Source organism: Orbilia oligospora (assembly GCF_000225545.1).
Source record: "Orbilia oligospora ATCC 24927 unplaced genomic scaffold scaffold00054, whole genome shotgun sequence".
In the NCBI taxonomy this organism is placed as follows: domain Eukaryota; kingdom Fungi; phylum Ascomycota; class Orbiliomycetes; order Orbiliales; family Orbiliaceae; genus Orbilia; species Orbilia oligospora.
In genome coordinates, this window is record NW_011645611.1 from 198,267 (window position 1) to 214,117 (window position 15,851).

The window sequence follows — 15,851 nt, forward strand, 5'->3', positions numbered from 1 at the left end:
AGATTTCTTTCGTGGGTGCCACTTTATCGTATATTATATTCTAAGGGTGGCAATACAGAGTACAGTATCGTGCAGGTGCTCACATTCTGACCAGGTTTTTTCTCTCTTTTTTCTCTTTTTTTTTTTTTTTTTTTCTCTTTCGAATTTCCTGCAGTCGAAGTGGAGTTGCAGTCAAGTTGCAGGACATGTGAGGAGGGTCTCTTCTTCTTCCTGTTCTTGTTCTCGTTCTTGTTCTCGTTCTTATTCCTCTTCTTTCTCTCCAACCTAATCTACGCCAGACCACTTTGTTTCGAACTCCCGTTGATTCATCACTCTTCTAAATACCTCCTCGTGGATGGATTGTCCGGCTTCACCACCCCCTCGCGACCCCGTATAACCGCATTCCTCCAACCATGACTGTCACCGACCCGTATGTATAGTTACTGTGCCTCTTTTACCTACCCTTACCTTGACTACATCAATCAGTGGAGAACTCCCATCTCGCTAACCGTTGGCTGTTGGCCACCACGAATAGGTCTGGGCAGGCAACCATCTCCTTCATCTCTCAAACGCCCTCTCCGGTCTTCTACAATGCCCCCGTGCCATATAAGTAAGCAATCCCTTCACCAGAAACACACTCTTTTCTTCCTTTCCTTTTCTTTGGTACAAAGTACGGTGTTTTAACTGTTATAAAACTTTATATATGTAGGCATTGGCAGCTCCGGTCACTGCTCTGTTCGCCACTCCCCAATGTTTTGTACTACCCTGTTGACGCCCGGATATACTCTCTGAACACGGCCACCAAGGAACGAAAATTGATCACTTTCCTACCTTTCGAACCAAGATGCATAAGTGCCAAGTATGGATGGATATGTACAGGTGGTGTGGAACATGGACAAATCGCAATCATCAAAATCGGGGACAAGCCTGCCTCTACGTCTGTCAGTCAACAACCAAGATCTGTAGCTGTTGATCCAACAGCTATAGAGTCCGAGCAAAGTTGGTGCCAGACAGAATATATTCGTTTAGCCGAGCTGGGTGGGACAATTGTTAATTCAATTACCCTATATCGGCCGGCTGATTCGAAGAAGGATGGCGATGTAATCGCTGTTATCACGTATGATTGAACCCCGCTTTGGACATGGCAAAATTTGGAACAAAATCCTAACGAGAGTTTTTCCTCTCTATTCTTCGATACTAGTAATAATGACAAGACAGTTCGGTTGTTTTCTCTTTCTAAGTTTGAAGTCATTACTACCCTCACCCTTGACTTTCCCACGAATCACGCCTCGATCTCGCCAAACGGCAAATATCTCGTCGTTGTTGGCGATTCCCCCAAGGTTTTCTTTTACGATCTTGCGTCCCTGACTTCAGAATCTAGCCCTGACTACTACTGGAAACTTACTTCCAGCCCATCATATGGCGGTGGTGATGCGTTGATCTCGACCGATTTCTCGCCATGTTCGAAATTATGCGCAGTGGCCTCGCAGGATGGATCAATAACATTGTTCGACACTCGGTTATTCGACGATGTGGACATTTCGCCGATTGTACGCGTCATTCAATCTTCGCGGCCACAAACTCAAGCGGGTGCAGTTCGTTGCGTCGTTTTCAGCCCGAGCCCCTGGGACCTCCTCGTATGGGCTGAGCATACAGATAGAATCACGATCACCGACATCCGAAGAGAATTCTGCTCGGAGACGATTCGAGTTAGTGTAGGTGGTGATAAAGTACAGCAGACAGAATTATCGGGCGATCCACTGTATCACGGGCGACCAGCTACGTTTGGTAGTACAGATGAAGCCGAACTTGCGTTTGCTGCAGAGGAACAGGAGATTCATGACGAAATGTATGCTGCAGCCGCTTTAGATGAGGACGAGACCGCGCTTCCGACCCAGCCACAAGCTCGGCCTCGTGAAGGGACATCGGCTTCAAGTGCTGGAAGAAGCAGTATATACTTGCCACCTTTGATCCTGTTTCATGATGGGCAGAGCTATCCGGCCGATTCGGGATTGCATCCTCCGAGGCGTTATTCAGGGGCCGATAGTTCGAGCTCTTCCGGCACCGCCACTAATGATGCTGCAACGTCTCCTGCCGCAAGTCGCAGCAACAATACGTCGAGTTCCCTTACATTATCTCGGTTACAGGCCTCATCAAGTGCCTTAGCCCAACTTGAGGCTCAGTATCAACGGCTCGTGGCCCAGCTCACCACTCCGCCACCTAGGCCGCCTACTTCTGCCCCATCAAATGCTAGTAATGACGGCAGTGAACAAAGTTCTAGTTCTTCCCCAATTGCATCTCGAAGACGATATCTAGCGTTACCAGCATCGGCCAGTGCGACAACCACGAACCCTAATGCTGATAATATCCTTCAGTTCGAAAGCCGGTGGTACCGAACTCGCCAGAGACAATGGCGATTAGAGTACTTGCGAAGGAGGGCAAGGGAGGGGGGCGTGTCTAGCACCGACCCGGGGGCCGAGAATGCGCTTAATACGGTTGTGCGGAGTAGAAGAGGAGATGGTGAGTTAGACATTACTGGGTTAACCTGGAGTTGCGACGGCAGGAAACTGTAAGTCTGAGCATAATTCTTTCCTTTTATCATGATACATACCGCTTGCTAACTCTGGATACAGGTATGTCGCAACTACCAGTGGCATTGTGGAATACGCTGTGGCTCCCAGAAACGTCTTCCCCAAATTTGATTTCCGTTGAACATATCTTTAGCTTTACAACTACTCATATAAGTAGCTATGGGAAGCCTATTTTGTCGATTTAGCGACCAAAACATGCTCATGCGCCTTATGAATTATCAGTATCTTGCTTGCTTGCTTTGATTTATTATTATTATTTTTACTTATTGTTTCTTTTGGGTTCAGGATGCCTCCTAAGTACCCGTTTGATTTGTTCACCCTTTCAGGATATTTTTTAGCTTCTTCGGTGGAATCATGTTGGGTGCATGCCGGTGTATCATTTTGGGATTTTGGAAAGGGCGAATGCGAATAATGCTTTTGTATGAACAAAATAGGCACTGGCGAAAAAGGGAACCGATGACTGCTGCAATGGAATTTGACCATTAGTATTATTATTAGTATTATTACTATTCATTACTCGTTTATTTCAATATCATGAGACGCGTGTCGTTATCTATTCAACTTACATACCTAAGCAGGTATACTTATCCAGTGTGTACATAAGTAAGTACCTGGGTTTGCGGTAGATGGCCAATGTGGTCGTGCCATGTAGTTGTAGCTCCTCTCAATAAATGAATGAATAAATGAATGAATGAATGAATGAATGTGTTGTGTTGTGTTGTGTGTTTGTGAGTCAGATGTGTTGTGCGTTGTGCGTTTGTCGTTTTGTGGCAGGAACAGCCCACGACCCACCCACTTTCTCCTAACTAGTAATAATATAGTACTTAACCATAATCTTTCTTCCTCCCAGCCAGCCATTTCCTCCCTCCCTTTCCTTACTCATCATCACTATCCTATCACCAACCATCAACAATCACAACCATCGACAGCTTCCATCTGGATAATCAACGTTGCGGCCTTCGACATCCTGCCGGCCCCCTCGATATCATCATCAGGTAAACATCACTCACATATCGTTTCGAAACAGCTTACTACTTTCACGATGACAACACCGCCCTGGAGAGCTGCTGGTGGAACTGCTGTTCAAAGTAAGTCCTTTTCTACCCCAGAACCTCGCCTTTTCATCAGACAACGGCTGACTCTCTCTCAGGACCAAGCTTCCACCCAGTACCTGTCCGTAAAAATCTCGGAAAAGCTAATAACAACAATGCTTACTCTGTTCGTCATCCTAACCATCGCCATCATCCGTATCCTGCGGTGAAAGCCAAAGCGAAAAACTCACATTACCATCACGAACAGGCATCTCAAGCTTCACAACAGCCAGCCCGTCGAACACAGTTTCCCGATGCACTCAAAGCTTATGTTGCACGAACATTCGAGGACTGTCCTTCGGAGAACAAAGCTGAGGTCGAAGTGTCTCTCAAAAAGATTATCACGGATGCCTTTGAGAACAAGTCAGTTTGGACCATAGACTGGGCCACACACCCGCTTCCCGCCGCCGCTCGCCGACAATCTACAACAAATTCCGACAAGATGGATATCTCTTCCGGCGACGATGCAAGCCCGATTATCAACACAAACAAAAAAAATAACTTTAACAACGTATCGAAAGGAAACAAACGCAAGCTGAGTAGTAGAATCGCAAGTGACAAGAATGACTTTAAAGTCACACGACCCGATAAGAAGTACAAGAAGACGAACGCCAGTGACTACTCTGATGAAGGCCCAGATGCTTTTAAGAAATTGGACAGCCGCTACAGGAGACATCAAACCAAGAATGTGTTCAGCCATTACAATGCTATGCATAGTGCCCTTGATTCCCCGGCCTTTGCTCCCATCGTCGGCAGAGCCACTAACTTGGAGAAGCGGTACTTGAGGTTGACTTCAGCACCAGATCCGGATACTGTCCGGCCTTTGCATGTTCTGGAGAAGGCCCTGGAATTGCTGAAGTCCAAGTGGAAGGCCGAAAATAACTACTCGTATATTTGTGATCAGTTCAAGTCCCTACGCCAAGATTTGACCGTCCAGCATATAAAAAATGACTTTACCATCAACGTTTACGAAATCCACGCTAGAATTGCGTTAGAGAAGGTAAGCAATCTCCATGATGAGATAGCATCAGGGAGCCAATACTAACAGACCATTGAATAGGCGGATTTGGGTGAGTATAACCAATGTCAATCACAGTTAGCCAATCTCTATTCCGAGAAGATTCCCGGCGGCCATCCACACGAGTTTAAGGCCTATCGAATTCTATATCTCCTACACACTTGCAACAGATCCGATATGAATGACATACTAGCAAGCCTAACCCCAGCAGAGAAAGAAGACCGTGCCATATTGCACGCACTAGCAGTCAGGAGTGCCGTCGCTGGCGGTAATTTCCACCGCTTCTTCAAGTTGTATCTCGATGCACCGAACATGGGGGGATACCTTATGGACTCCTTCATCGATCGCGAACGACTTGCTGCCCTTACTGCAATTTGTAAATCGTAGGTAACATCCGTGTCATTTCATCACCAGAGACGTTGCTAATGGTTCCCCGAACTAGGTACCGTCCCGACATCCCCTTCCGCCATATCACCGAGGAACTGGGATTTGAAAATGACGCCGAATGTGAAGCTTTTCTTGTGAAACACAACGCTGGCAATTTTATCAAGACTAAAGAGAGTGCTAAGGACGACGGAATCAACAAGATAGTCCTTGAAACTGCCAAAGCTCTGCCGACCGTCGAGGCAGCAAGAGCCGTTGCGTTCAAGAAAGTTGACATCAAGGGACAAATCTGAGTGTTCCCTAAACATCTATCACTCGCTTGATTACTTCTTTACCCAAATTTTTTTTTTACGACAACCCCGACCCACATGATAAGGTAACCATAACTAACACTGAAACCATTTTGCGGCTACGGCACCGCATCTCCCGACATGTGTGGGCTCAAATATCTATTCTAAGAGCTTAGCCCTTGGGTTCTCCATTGGCTTTGCAAACCGGAAACATCTTTCAGTATCTTGTATTTAGGGAGATATCCACTGATACGATACTCGTCCCCTTACCGGATATTATATCCTACCGACATTTTTATCTTTATTTTTCTTGTCTTGTTTCACCACCCCTTACCGCCTTCCTACCTTTGGATCGCGATCCGATAAAGACCACCTTTCATCATGGGTTGTCGGATCTATCACCAAGCATCCTCAGCTCTTCTCTTTACACCGCAAAAAGAATTACCACGCCACCCGAACAAAGCTACTAGACCTTGCACGAAACCGACTTCACAAACACGATTATAATGCAACATTATTCGTCTTCAAAAGAGTTGGATCATGAAACGGTTCCTAAATGTCTTAAGGGACTGGCGACTAGGTCTTCTTTTTCCCCTTCTGTTATCTACCCGTCCCCAAACCCCTTACAATTCCCACCCTCCACCACACCGAAATATCTTTTCACAACATTCACCTTCCGAATTAAACATACCTTAGCCCCATAATAAACTTCCCTTGAGTTCTTATGTTTCAGTCTACCCTTCGGCGTTAACGGAGGCACTGTGTTCCTATGCTGTTTCGTTCTTCTGTCTCCTTTTCCCTATGCTCTAGCCTTGCTTTTCCAACGTTTTTTTAGCCCGTTACTTCTTAAACCCTCAAGTCTGAACAAAGAATCAAAAAAGTTTTTCTATATAATTTTCCCGAGTGATTTGCGGCATTCGAATGTTGCCATTCAAGAGCCCAATCTACTGATGAGGCCCTAGTTTCTGTGAATGCCCTCAGCATCTTTCACGATGTATGCATGAGTATATATAAACTCGCCGTATTACTGGTTCCAATTTGTGATGCACAATAAATTTTAATATAATACTTTTCATCCCCTATTTAGTTGGTATTCAACATTTCTCGAGCTTGACCATCCAACGTCGGCATTTTGCTCCTTCCCTCACAATATTTTTTACAATATTAATGAGGGTTCGTTCCACTTCCGCCTCTTTCACCCCCCCCTTGTAAATAGGTATAGGATATATATATACTGATATATACGTTTCGAACTAGCAGTAGTAATCAAAAGTAAGGAATCAAAAAAAGAGGGACCATAAGAAAATCGGGACGAGCAACTTCCTTCCACCCAACCCTCTTCCAACTCGTTATCCCCCCCCTCCCTCCCTCCGCCTTTTCAGTTGCGTATATATAATCATAGAGAATTGTTTATATCGCTTACCTTGATGGAAGGATTTCGTCTTCTTTTTATGTTGGCGGTAGGGGAAGGAAGGGGGGGAGTACGAGAGAAGTTGGTTGAGGGAAAGAGGGAGGTCGCATAACATAAACATTAGGACATAAAGCTAGAAGATCGGAAACCAGAGAGCACGCATTAGGGCCCAATTTTCTTCGAGGGGCAGTACTATAAGAGAACACGGATGAAGGGGGGCAGAAAGAAAGAAAGAAAGAAATTCAAGTTCAATCGATGGCACGTAAAGTAATGCTTGCGCAGATATAAATGAAACAAAAAAAAAACCAGGTACAAACGTGAAGCATAAGCCAGGCATTGCAAGAGCAAAAGCAAAAGAGACAGCTAATAACAGCATTCGCCAGGGCAGCCTTCCGGTTTTCCTTTCCACATTAAGATTCTTTCAACCCCGCCCCCCCTCGCCGACGTAGTTAAAGTTAAGAAGTAATTTGGTATTTCCCTCCCATCCCACCTCCCAGGTCTAAGTTTTCTTGATCAAAAAAAGGAGGACTTTGAATTCGTAAGAAAGGAAAGGGTTAAGAAGGGACATTAATAACGTAAAAGGAAAAAGAAGACGAATAGGAAAGCCATCGCTGGATAGGACATAAGAGGGGTCATTTCTTTGGTGTGGGAATGCTCGAAAACAAAAGGAACAGTTCTGACAGACTTATTGCTGTCGATAAAAAACAGGGAGGAATAAACTGTAAAGTAAAGGCGGGAGATGAATGAGGGCTATGGATGGATGGACAAGCAAAAGAAGAATCAGTGCGAAGTAACACAAAACAGAACACCTGCGAACATCAATAAAGAACAGAGCTTTTGGGATCAGTAAAATTATTAGGACATTTAATCACCACAGGGAAAGATGCGGAGACACATGCAGTACCACAATCGTTGTGAATGCTGCTCAGATGAATGGATACCGATGAGTTTAGTCAGAAGGAGTAGACTCAGTGGTACAGGCTGATCAATAGGGAGGAGAAATGGCGGAAGGAGGCAATGTATCCACTCAAGGTTATACTCTTCGTAATCGCCTTAGATATCGATATTATCGGTAGCGAACATGCCATCATCATCACCATTCTTCGGCTTCCCGTTAGTGCCACCTTTTCCACGGTGGCCAAATCCTTCGTCAAAATCGTCGTCGTCGTCACTATCATCATCCATTTTATGATCCTCATAGCTATGGTGTGACTGAACAGATTTCCCAAATTGCTCCTCAAGAGTTCGTTCATCAACAAACGTGAATCCACGGAAGGCATTCTGCATTCCCGGGCTAAGCGGCGTGCTTGCCACGATATCGTTTCTAACCGATCCTGGAATGGGCGCATTCGTGAACTCAGTGTCGAAATTCTGAGTATCCGTTTCGGATTTAAGAGTTGGCTTAAACGGCGGAATAGATTTCTTTTGTTTAAGCGCCTCCCAGTCAACATCAGCGAAGAACGGATGTTCCTTCAGCTCAGCTGCATCACGTAGAGCGCCAAGTCGGTGCTTCGGATTGCGATTCAAGAGCTGTAAAGACATTAGTAAGAGTCAAAAGGGGAAATACCAATCTATCACACTTACCCCTTTAACGAAATTTCTACCCTCGAGGCTCAGAGCATCCTTAGGGAACCTGACTTTACCAAAGGCGATGTTCTTGTACATTTGTTGGGTATCTTCTGCAAAAAAGGGGCTCCAGCCGCAGCACATCTCGAAAACGAGGACACCAAGGGACCAGAAGTCCACCATTTTGGTGTATCCTTGCTCATCCAACAGCACCTCTGGAGCAAGGTACTCTGTTGTTCCGCAGAAGGTATTGGTTGTCTCGTTCTTGCTAAGGTTCGATTTCGAGAGGCCGAAGTCACATAGTGCAATATGCCCGTTTGCATCGAGCAGAATATTTTCGGGTTTTAGGTCGCGGTAGACGATATCATGGTTATGGAGGTGCTCGAGTGCAAGAATAAGTTCCGCAATATAGAACTTAGCACGCTCTTCGCTAAAGCGTCCTTCTTGCTGCAGGTGCCAGAACAACTCGCCTCCGGACATATAATCGGTGACAAGGAAGAGGTCTGTGGGTGTTTGAAAGGAGAATTTAAGGCCGACGATGAATGGGGAGTCAGTAGTCGCTGTCCGAACCAGGATATTACGCTCTCCTATGGTATGCGCAACCTCCTTCTTCTGGACAATAACCTTCTTAGACAGTACTTTCATCGCATAGATACGATTTGTATCCTTTTTCCTAACTTGATAAACTTGTCCAAACGTGCCTGTAGCATTGTTAGAAAGGAACCAAATCCAGAAATATAAAGGGAAGTACATACCTCTTCCGATCAACCTGAGAATCTGGAAGTCACTCGGACCGAAGTGTTTCTTCGCCGTTTTCTCGTAAATCACTTGTAGTTGGATCTCTCCAGTTACAACAGCTCGCTCCTCCTCGGATCTCGGTTGAAGTGGGAACCACTCATCGATAACGGTGCCTTCTTCTTTGAGGATAGGCCTTATACGAACCATCCCAACGAAAGTCTCTTGGTTTTCGCGATCGTAGATAGTAACCACCATTTCCGAGTGATCCTGAACAACATCGCTAGAGACAGTATTAGCACTTTCTTTTTTTGAACTTCGAGTTCCGGGAGCAAGATACATACAAGATAGCTTCATGATCCCAACTTGCTGTCGCAAATCCACCTTTCTCTTTTCCAAGTGTCTGCAAGTCCGTGCTAGAGCTTGTTCGACTTTTCATGGGGATAGAGATTCCTCGAAGTCCAGGAATTCCGATAGGCTTTCCCAATCCATCGTCTTTCTTACTAGGACCTTTTGAAATGGACTCGTTGCTCTCAAATGTACACACTATGTAAGGGTCTTTCGGTCCGTTGGGGCTACTAGGGGTTGTTCGTAAATTACGTCCAGCTATGACTCTAACGGTGATTTTTCCTCTGGGAGGTCTTGTGACTGGCGATGTAGCTGAGCCAGAAGAGTCTGAACCCTTCTTTGTGATTTTGGTGTCGATGCTGATCAGTGCCTTCCCTTCAGATGTCGTTCCTCGAGGTGTGGCCGGGGGTGTATCCTTGATACCAGCAATAGGCTTCGTTAGTTTAGTAGGTCCATTTCTTTGAGCAAGTGGGATACCAAGAGGCGGTTGAGTTTCGGCGTCTGGGGCGAAAGGCACCCCAGAGACTGACAAAATGACGACTTCCCCTTTCTGCGGGCAAGATATCGAACGAGAAAGAGGGATAGCTATCGGACGGTTCGAGGTGAGGGGTTGGACCGCTCGATCGTCCGAAACTACGGCTTCCTCAGGGACAAACGGCTTTGTTGAAAGCTCACTTTGAAGCTGGGAAAGTGGGAAAACACTACTAAAGGTTCTACGAAGCGTAGCTGAAATATTTGGAATGTGGTTCAAACAAACCTGTTGGAAACCGTGAAGGATGGCGGGGATACGTCTATCCTGAAAGTCTGGGCGAGGGGTTCGTTGGCCGGAGACTTCATCTTCGTTCTCCAATCTTAGTAAGCCGCTGTAAACCGAAAAAAAATAAAGTCAGTCAGAGACCGCACGATACTATGATACAGCCAAAGCAGTTGATTTATAATCAGGTATTTTCACCATTTTGGCAACAGAGGCAATGTTGATAGTGAAGGCAATAGAGGAATGAAAGATAAACAATTTTTTCCTGTATCAAAGAGGTGATGAAAGAAGAATTGATTGCTACTAACTTTTGAGCCATGGCCATCTTGAGGAGGTCGGTTGCTGAGTTGGCTTGAGAATCGGAGGATGTGTGATTTAGACGGGTTTTTTGTGGCGTAACCACCACAGCTGATACTGAAGTGGTGGCTGTTGTTAGAGGTTCAGTCAATCCGGTGGGAGGACAAGTCGGAGAGGAAGCCAGAGGAGAATTGGTCCTAGATGTATAAGCTGAGGAGGTATTCAAGGTCGGGGTGGAGTCGGATCGACTTGAAAGCTTCGGCTTCTTGGCAGAGGAAGCAGCTTGAGCAGAAGCAGAAGCAGAAGTGAAAGCGGAGGAGTTTGGTTTTGCAAGAGTGGCAAGCTGTAGGAAGGATGAAGATAGTGAAGAGAGAAGTCTAGACGGAGGCTTCTCAGGCGGCTGGTGAGAATCAGTCGGAAGTGGAGATGGTGGAAGAGAGTTTTTTATGGGTTCGAGGTTGTTAGTGATGTTTGCGGTGGAGGTGGTTGTGGTGGTGGTGGCGGACTGAGAGGAGGTGGAAGTTGGTGTCAGAGGAGGGGAAACAGAAGTGTTGCTGGCCGTGTTGCTGGCAGCCGCACCCGGTGTCGTCGTCGGTTTTTTGGCAGACAAGGAACAATCCGAAGGGACAGTTGAGGAAGAAGCAGCAGCAGCAGCGGACGAAGAGGAAGAGGAAGAAGAAGAAGCATTCGTATTAGTATTAGTATTAGTATTAGCATTCGTATTGGTATTAGTATTCTTCGAGCTAGTGGAAGTGGTATTAATGGTGGTGCAGCCATTGGTCGTTTTGGCAGCACCTGTACCAGTACCAGTACTCGGGCCAGCACCACCACCACCAGACATGGTTGTTCGATTAGCTGCTACCGCTGCTGCTGTTGGTGCCGGTGATCCTGCAGCTGCCATGCTGGACGACGACGACCTTGACGAGGTACTTTTGAAAAAGCCCAGGACCATTTTCGGAATCTTTGACCGGGCTGGGCTTGGTCACGGATTTTGGGAACGGCTCATCAGGCCAAAAGCAAATTGTTTTTTTAGGTTGAGTTTCAGATCAATTAGTACTCAATCAATCAATAATATTACTGGTATCTGCCTGGTGTTTTCGGTCGACTGCGATTGATTGATTGAATCGGATCGATAGAATTGAATTGAGTTGACTAATTGAATGAGCCGTTTATCTGTTTGAATGTCATTCCGTCAGCAAGTTTCTTCCGGTCCAAAAGAATCAGTTTCATCCGATGCTCCCTGCTGTTTTGTGAAGATGCAATTTCAAAAAAAAAAAAAAACATTGCGCGTTTTTTCTCAGCATGTGCTAAACATGATGCTGCAGGAGGTTCCATACCATACCATACCAACAGGTCCAAACGGTGCAGTTGGTTGCGCAAAGTGGAGCAGATTCCGGTATAGCGAATATCAGTGGATATTGATTGAATGCTGCAGGCTGACCTTGTTCCCAAGCTCTGGATCTGGGATGACCGATGCAGAACTGCAGAACTGCAGCTGAACCCAACCGGACCCGTCGAAGATGTGGATTCAAGTCGGATCGTGCTGGAACCGACGGCAATGAATTTGAAGCTTGAGACTTAATTCGTCAACTAGATTTGGTTCATTAAGAACTTCAATGAGTCCGCTCAAATCCAAATCCAAATTCAAATTCAAGTTCAAGTTCAAGTTCAAGTTCAAGTCCAAGTTCGAATTCAAATTCAACGTCAAGGAAGAAAATTCTTCTGTTCTTTTCTTCGTTTCTTTCCTTCCCTTTTTTTTTTTTTTCCTTCCGTTAGCTTAGTTGATGAGGAAAAGGAAAGAAAAGCTTATTCAAGTAAGTAAAATGGAAAAAAAAAAAAAAAAAAAAAAAAAAGGTGTTTGTTCCTGAAAGAAAAAAAAGAAGAGGAAGAAGAAGAAGAAGAAGAAGCTTCCCAGATTGGTAATACACACCGACACTGCCCGAAGAAGGTATGTAACGAAGCTCGAAGTAGCTCGATGGATAATATAATATGGATGCTGCTTGTCCTATTTCCTGTTCCTGTTCCTGTTCCTGTTCCTGTGTGTTTCTTTGTTCCTGTTCCTGCAGCTCGAGGAGTCCCGTGCATCTATTATCCAATAGACCGGGATCGAGACTGTGGAAAGTGGTCTGAGAAGAATAAAATATAAAAAGGGCAAGAGGAACGACAAGCAATCGAAAAGACCAAAAAAAAAAAAAAAAAAAAAAAAAGCCCGTTGGATGCAGTTGTGAGCTTGACAAATGCAGTAATAAGAACGATTAATTGACTTACTTCTTCCTCTTCTTCTTCGCCTTTCTACCCTCTAGTTATCCTAGCTTCGATTATAATTCCAGATGGTTTCTACCTTCCAGATTCGACCCGGAAACGTTTGGTATTCGACACAAGCAAGCGACTCTGGGCGGGCACCCAATTGCTGAAGGTTGTTTGGATGCTAAACGAAGAGGGATTTTACACCACGGATCACGGTTCTCTTTGTCTTCCTGAACCGGGTGAATGGGATTCGATGTGGCTCTGCTGGCCTACTGTGTAGGAAGGTTCGATTTTGTCGTGATAGAACTCTGGTATACCTAGTGGTTGCCTGAATAGAAATCGGAGAGGAACGGAAACAAAATGGGTTATTTCCTTCTTTCCCTTGGTTCCTGCAAAGTGGCAGATGGTCTGATGATTGATGACTGATGACTGATGACTGAAAAGCTAACTGACTAACTGGCTAAATGGTTGACTTTGAATGAATCGATGATTGATGGTTGATGGTTGAATAGAATAGAATATCTGAAATATGAAATATGAAAAGGGTTGGGAGGGAATAACAGCAATATGTTGTTGGGTTTGCAATTTGTTCGTCAACCAAGCAAGCCGCACTTTTTATGTGTCAAATGAGGCTGCCCAGTTTCGACTTTTGACCTTCACGATACTTAGCAATTAACAACCAGCTACAATCAATTGGATTTAATGCAACCTTCGAATCAGTGCAATGCAATGCAGAAATTGGATCGAATTGGACTCTCACTGCCTTACAGCCCTCGAATGTTAAATACTAAATATCAGAAGGTTGGTCTCGCAACCAATTGCAATCGAACCCTCCTGCGCCGGGAAATGAGGAAGAATCAAAGAATGCAGTCAAATCAGACAACTTGCGACATGCCTGAATTCTTTTTGTTCTTCGATTCGCGCGCGATGTGTCATTCGACTCAAGTCGCTCTTGCGCCGAAATATTAATGCTACTAGCTAGGTAGGTAAGTGTTTAGATACATGGACCTAGGTACCCGCCCTTAGGTTAGGTAGGTATTCCTAGTATTCCTGGCTTAATATTCTCCATTACTTAACAGCTTCGCAGGGCCTCTTTTTTTTTCTTCTGTCTCCTAGCTCAGCGCCGTCAAATCATAAGAATAATAATAATAGCCATCGCACAAGCAAGGGTTTATCCTGTTCCCTTCAAATCGTTTCCCCCAGCCGAAATAATCTTTGGCCCTATCAGTCTGCAACGTTGGGGCTTTTTTGGGCCTGGCAAAATCGGTCGCTCTGGCTTCACTTGGTGGTCTGATCCGATAATCCAAAAAGCCACCCGATGGCCGGCGAACTTCTGTTTGCTTTGTCCCAAAAGACCATCATCGCGCGCATCGGTGTATGGAGATAACAAACATCGGGCGGAGCCAGTCTGGATGCTGGTAAGTAAGTAAGTACCTAAGCATTCCTGGTTCCTATCGTTTTATTTACGTTTGTCCTTTCGCTTTTTCCATTTGCATTTGCAGGGGTCATTCCTATTTTGATTTGTCTCCAACGTGGTACAAATACCGAATACTTACTTATCTATACAGACGTAAGGTTCTTCGCAGCCTTATCTCCCTTGCCGGACAGGTGCCTACATGTCCGGACATACATAGTCAAGTCCTTTGAATTTATATCTCTTTTACTATTTGTATCTCTTCTTTGTCGTATTGACACCTTTATCGATTGCCCATTCAAATCGTTCATATCCGTCATGTGATTGCAAACCAAATAAAAAGTTAGGTATCAACCTATATAAGTACATATTAATACTCTTTATTCTTGCCTTGTGATATTTGAAGCTTAAGCTTTTAGTCACATTCTTTGCATATGATAATCTACCATACAACCTTTAAGAGAATATATTCGGAGTTCGTTATTTTTTCATATCATAGGCCCTACGTACACCACTACGAAACTTAGTTCAATTCTCTGATTGAGTAGAATGGCATAAACAAATTCAATCAAGAGGCCTATCCCAAGCTGCTCTACAGGTCTGACCCCGGCCGGTGGGGAAAAAGTGGTCGAGGATGATTGGCCAGGGTTCCGCGGTCGAAAACCAAGACGTTACATGTAGTTTGTCCCGAGAAAGAATATTAATGTCAAAAGCAAAGCTCACAATTGCGATCCCCGCTACCTGGGGTTCTGTGTTAGTTTTCTATCATTTAAGATTTCGACAAAGTATCGTATCCTTCAACAGTTTGGCCTGCAGAATAATCTTGGTGAATGTCGACAGTTAGCCCGCAGCTTTTTCCCCCTCGTTTCTTTCTTCCTTTAACTTTTTACATATTTCAGCAAGGACTCGGAAGGTTTCGATTTGATTGCCTTTCAACAAAACTAGTCTCTATTATTAATATTATCGTATTCAAACTGCTTTTTGGACACTCATTGCATCCCCAGATCCAGTGTAAAATCTTGAAGTCGAATTATGAAGCTCATAACTAGTTATTAAGCTAAAGAATGTTTTAAGTACGTACTGTAGCCTGTAGAGTAGATCCACTGCCAGCCTAGTAAGAATTCTAGAATACCATAAAGATTTGGCTTCAATTCGAGACCTAACTCTGGATCTAGTCTCATATATCTAGACCTGCTTGTCTATCAATTGCTCAACAGCCTGTCTGTTTATTCATTGGCTAGCCTGTTCGACAGCTTTATATATAAATTTAATATTAATTGTGATTTTAAGGTACATTAATGAGCAGTATATCTATAGGCTGCTTCTATCTTATTGATGTATATCTATGCTCATCGTATATATCACCATATATACCACGCGGAATTATATCAATGTTTCAAACCGTGAAGCGTATATGATTGATGTATAAATGTGTAAATGTCCCCAAACCTACTTTGCAGAAAATGATGTGTAATTCAAGTCCGCTAGGTGTATAAGGGGGTGAACAAGGCGTTCCATCTTCTTTTTACTCTTTCGTACACTTTACACACCATTTATAGTCGGTCTTTGGCAGTATACTTCAAGGCGAAGATGGCCCCTCAGTTCCCGCGATTTCACTCGACGTGTGGCAGCAAAGCTGGACGATAGAGATAGGTGAGTTTTCCTTTGAAGGTTTCTTACTTAGCATCCGATGATGATTTATGTCGACATTCTAAGGCTTGCATGC

At 44.6% G+C, this 15,851-nt stretch overlaps 3 protein-coding genes across 3 annotated transcripts; 2 read left to right on the forward strand and 1 right to left on the reverse strand.

Annotated features, from left to right (window-relative positions):
- Window positions 1-392: 392 nt before the first annotated feature.
- AOL_s00054g78 (uncharacterized protein) lies at window positions 393-2,691 on the forward strand (the record flags this gene model as incomplete). Its single annotated transcript, XM_011121394.1, has 5 exons — window positions 393-409; window positions 515-589; window positions 689-1,096; window positions 1,181-2,548; window positions 2,613-2,691. The coding sequence occupies 5 exons, from the start codon at window positions 393-395 to the stop codon at window positions 2,689-2,691; spliced, it is 1,947 nt and encodes a 648-aa protein (XP_011119696.1).
- A 921-nt stretch (window positions 2,692-3,612) lies between these two features.
- On the forward strand, window positions 3,613-5,356 carry AOL_s00054g79 (uncharacterized protein; the record flags this gene model as incomplete). Its single annotated transcript, XM_011121395.1, has 4 exons — window positions 3,613-3,658; window positions 3,721-4,661; window positions 4,722-5,062; window positions 5,122-5,356. 4 exons carry the CDS (start codon window positions 3,613-3,615, stop codon window positions 5,354-5,356), a joined length of 1,563 nt encoding a protein of 520 aa, XP_011119697.1.
- A 2,461-nt stretch (window positions 5,357-7,817) lies between these two features.
- AOL_s00054g80 (uncharacterized protein) lies at window positions 7,818-11,365 on the reverse strand (the record flags this gene model as incomplete). Its single annotated transcript, XM_011121396.1, has 5 exons — window positions 7,818-8,294; window positions 8,349-9,031; window positions 9,086-9,348; window positions 9,410-10,276; window positions 10,476-11,365. The coding sequence occupies 5 exons, from the start codon at window positions 11,363-11,365 to the stop codon at window positions 7,818-7,820; spliced, it is 3,180 nt and encodes a 1,059-aa protein (XP_011119698.1).
- Between the last annotated feature and the right edge of the window lie 4,486 nt (window positions 11,366-15,851).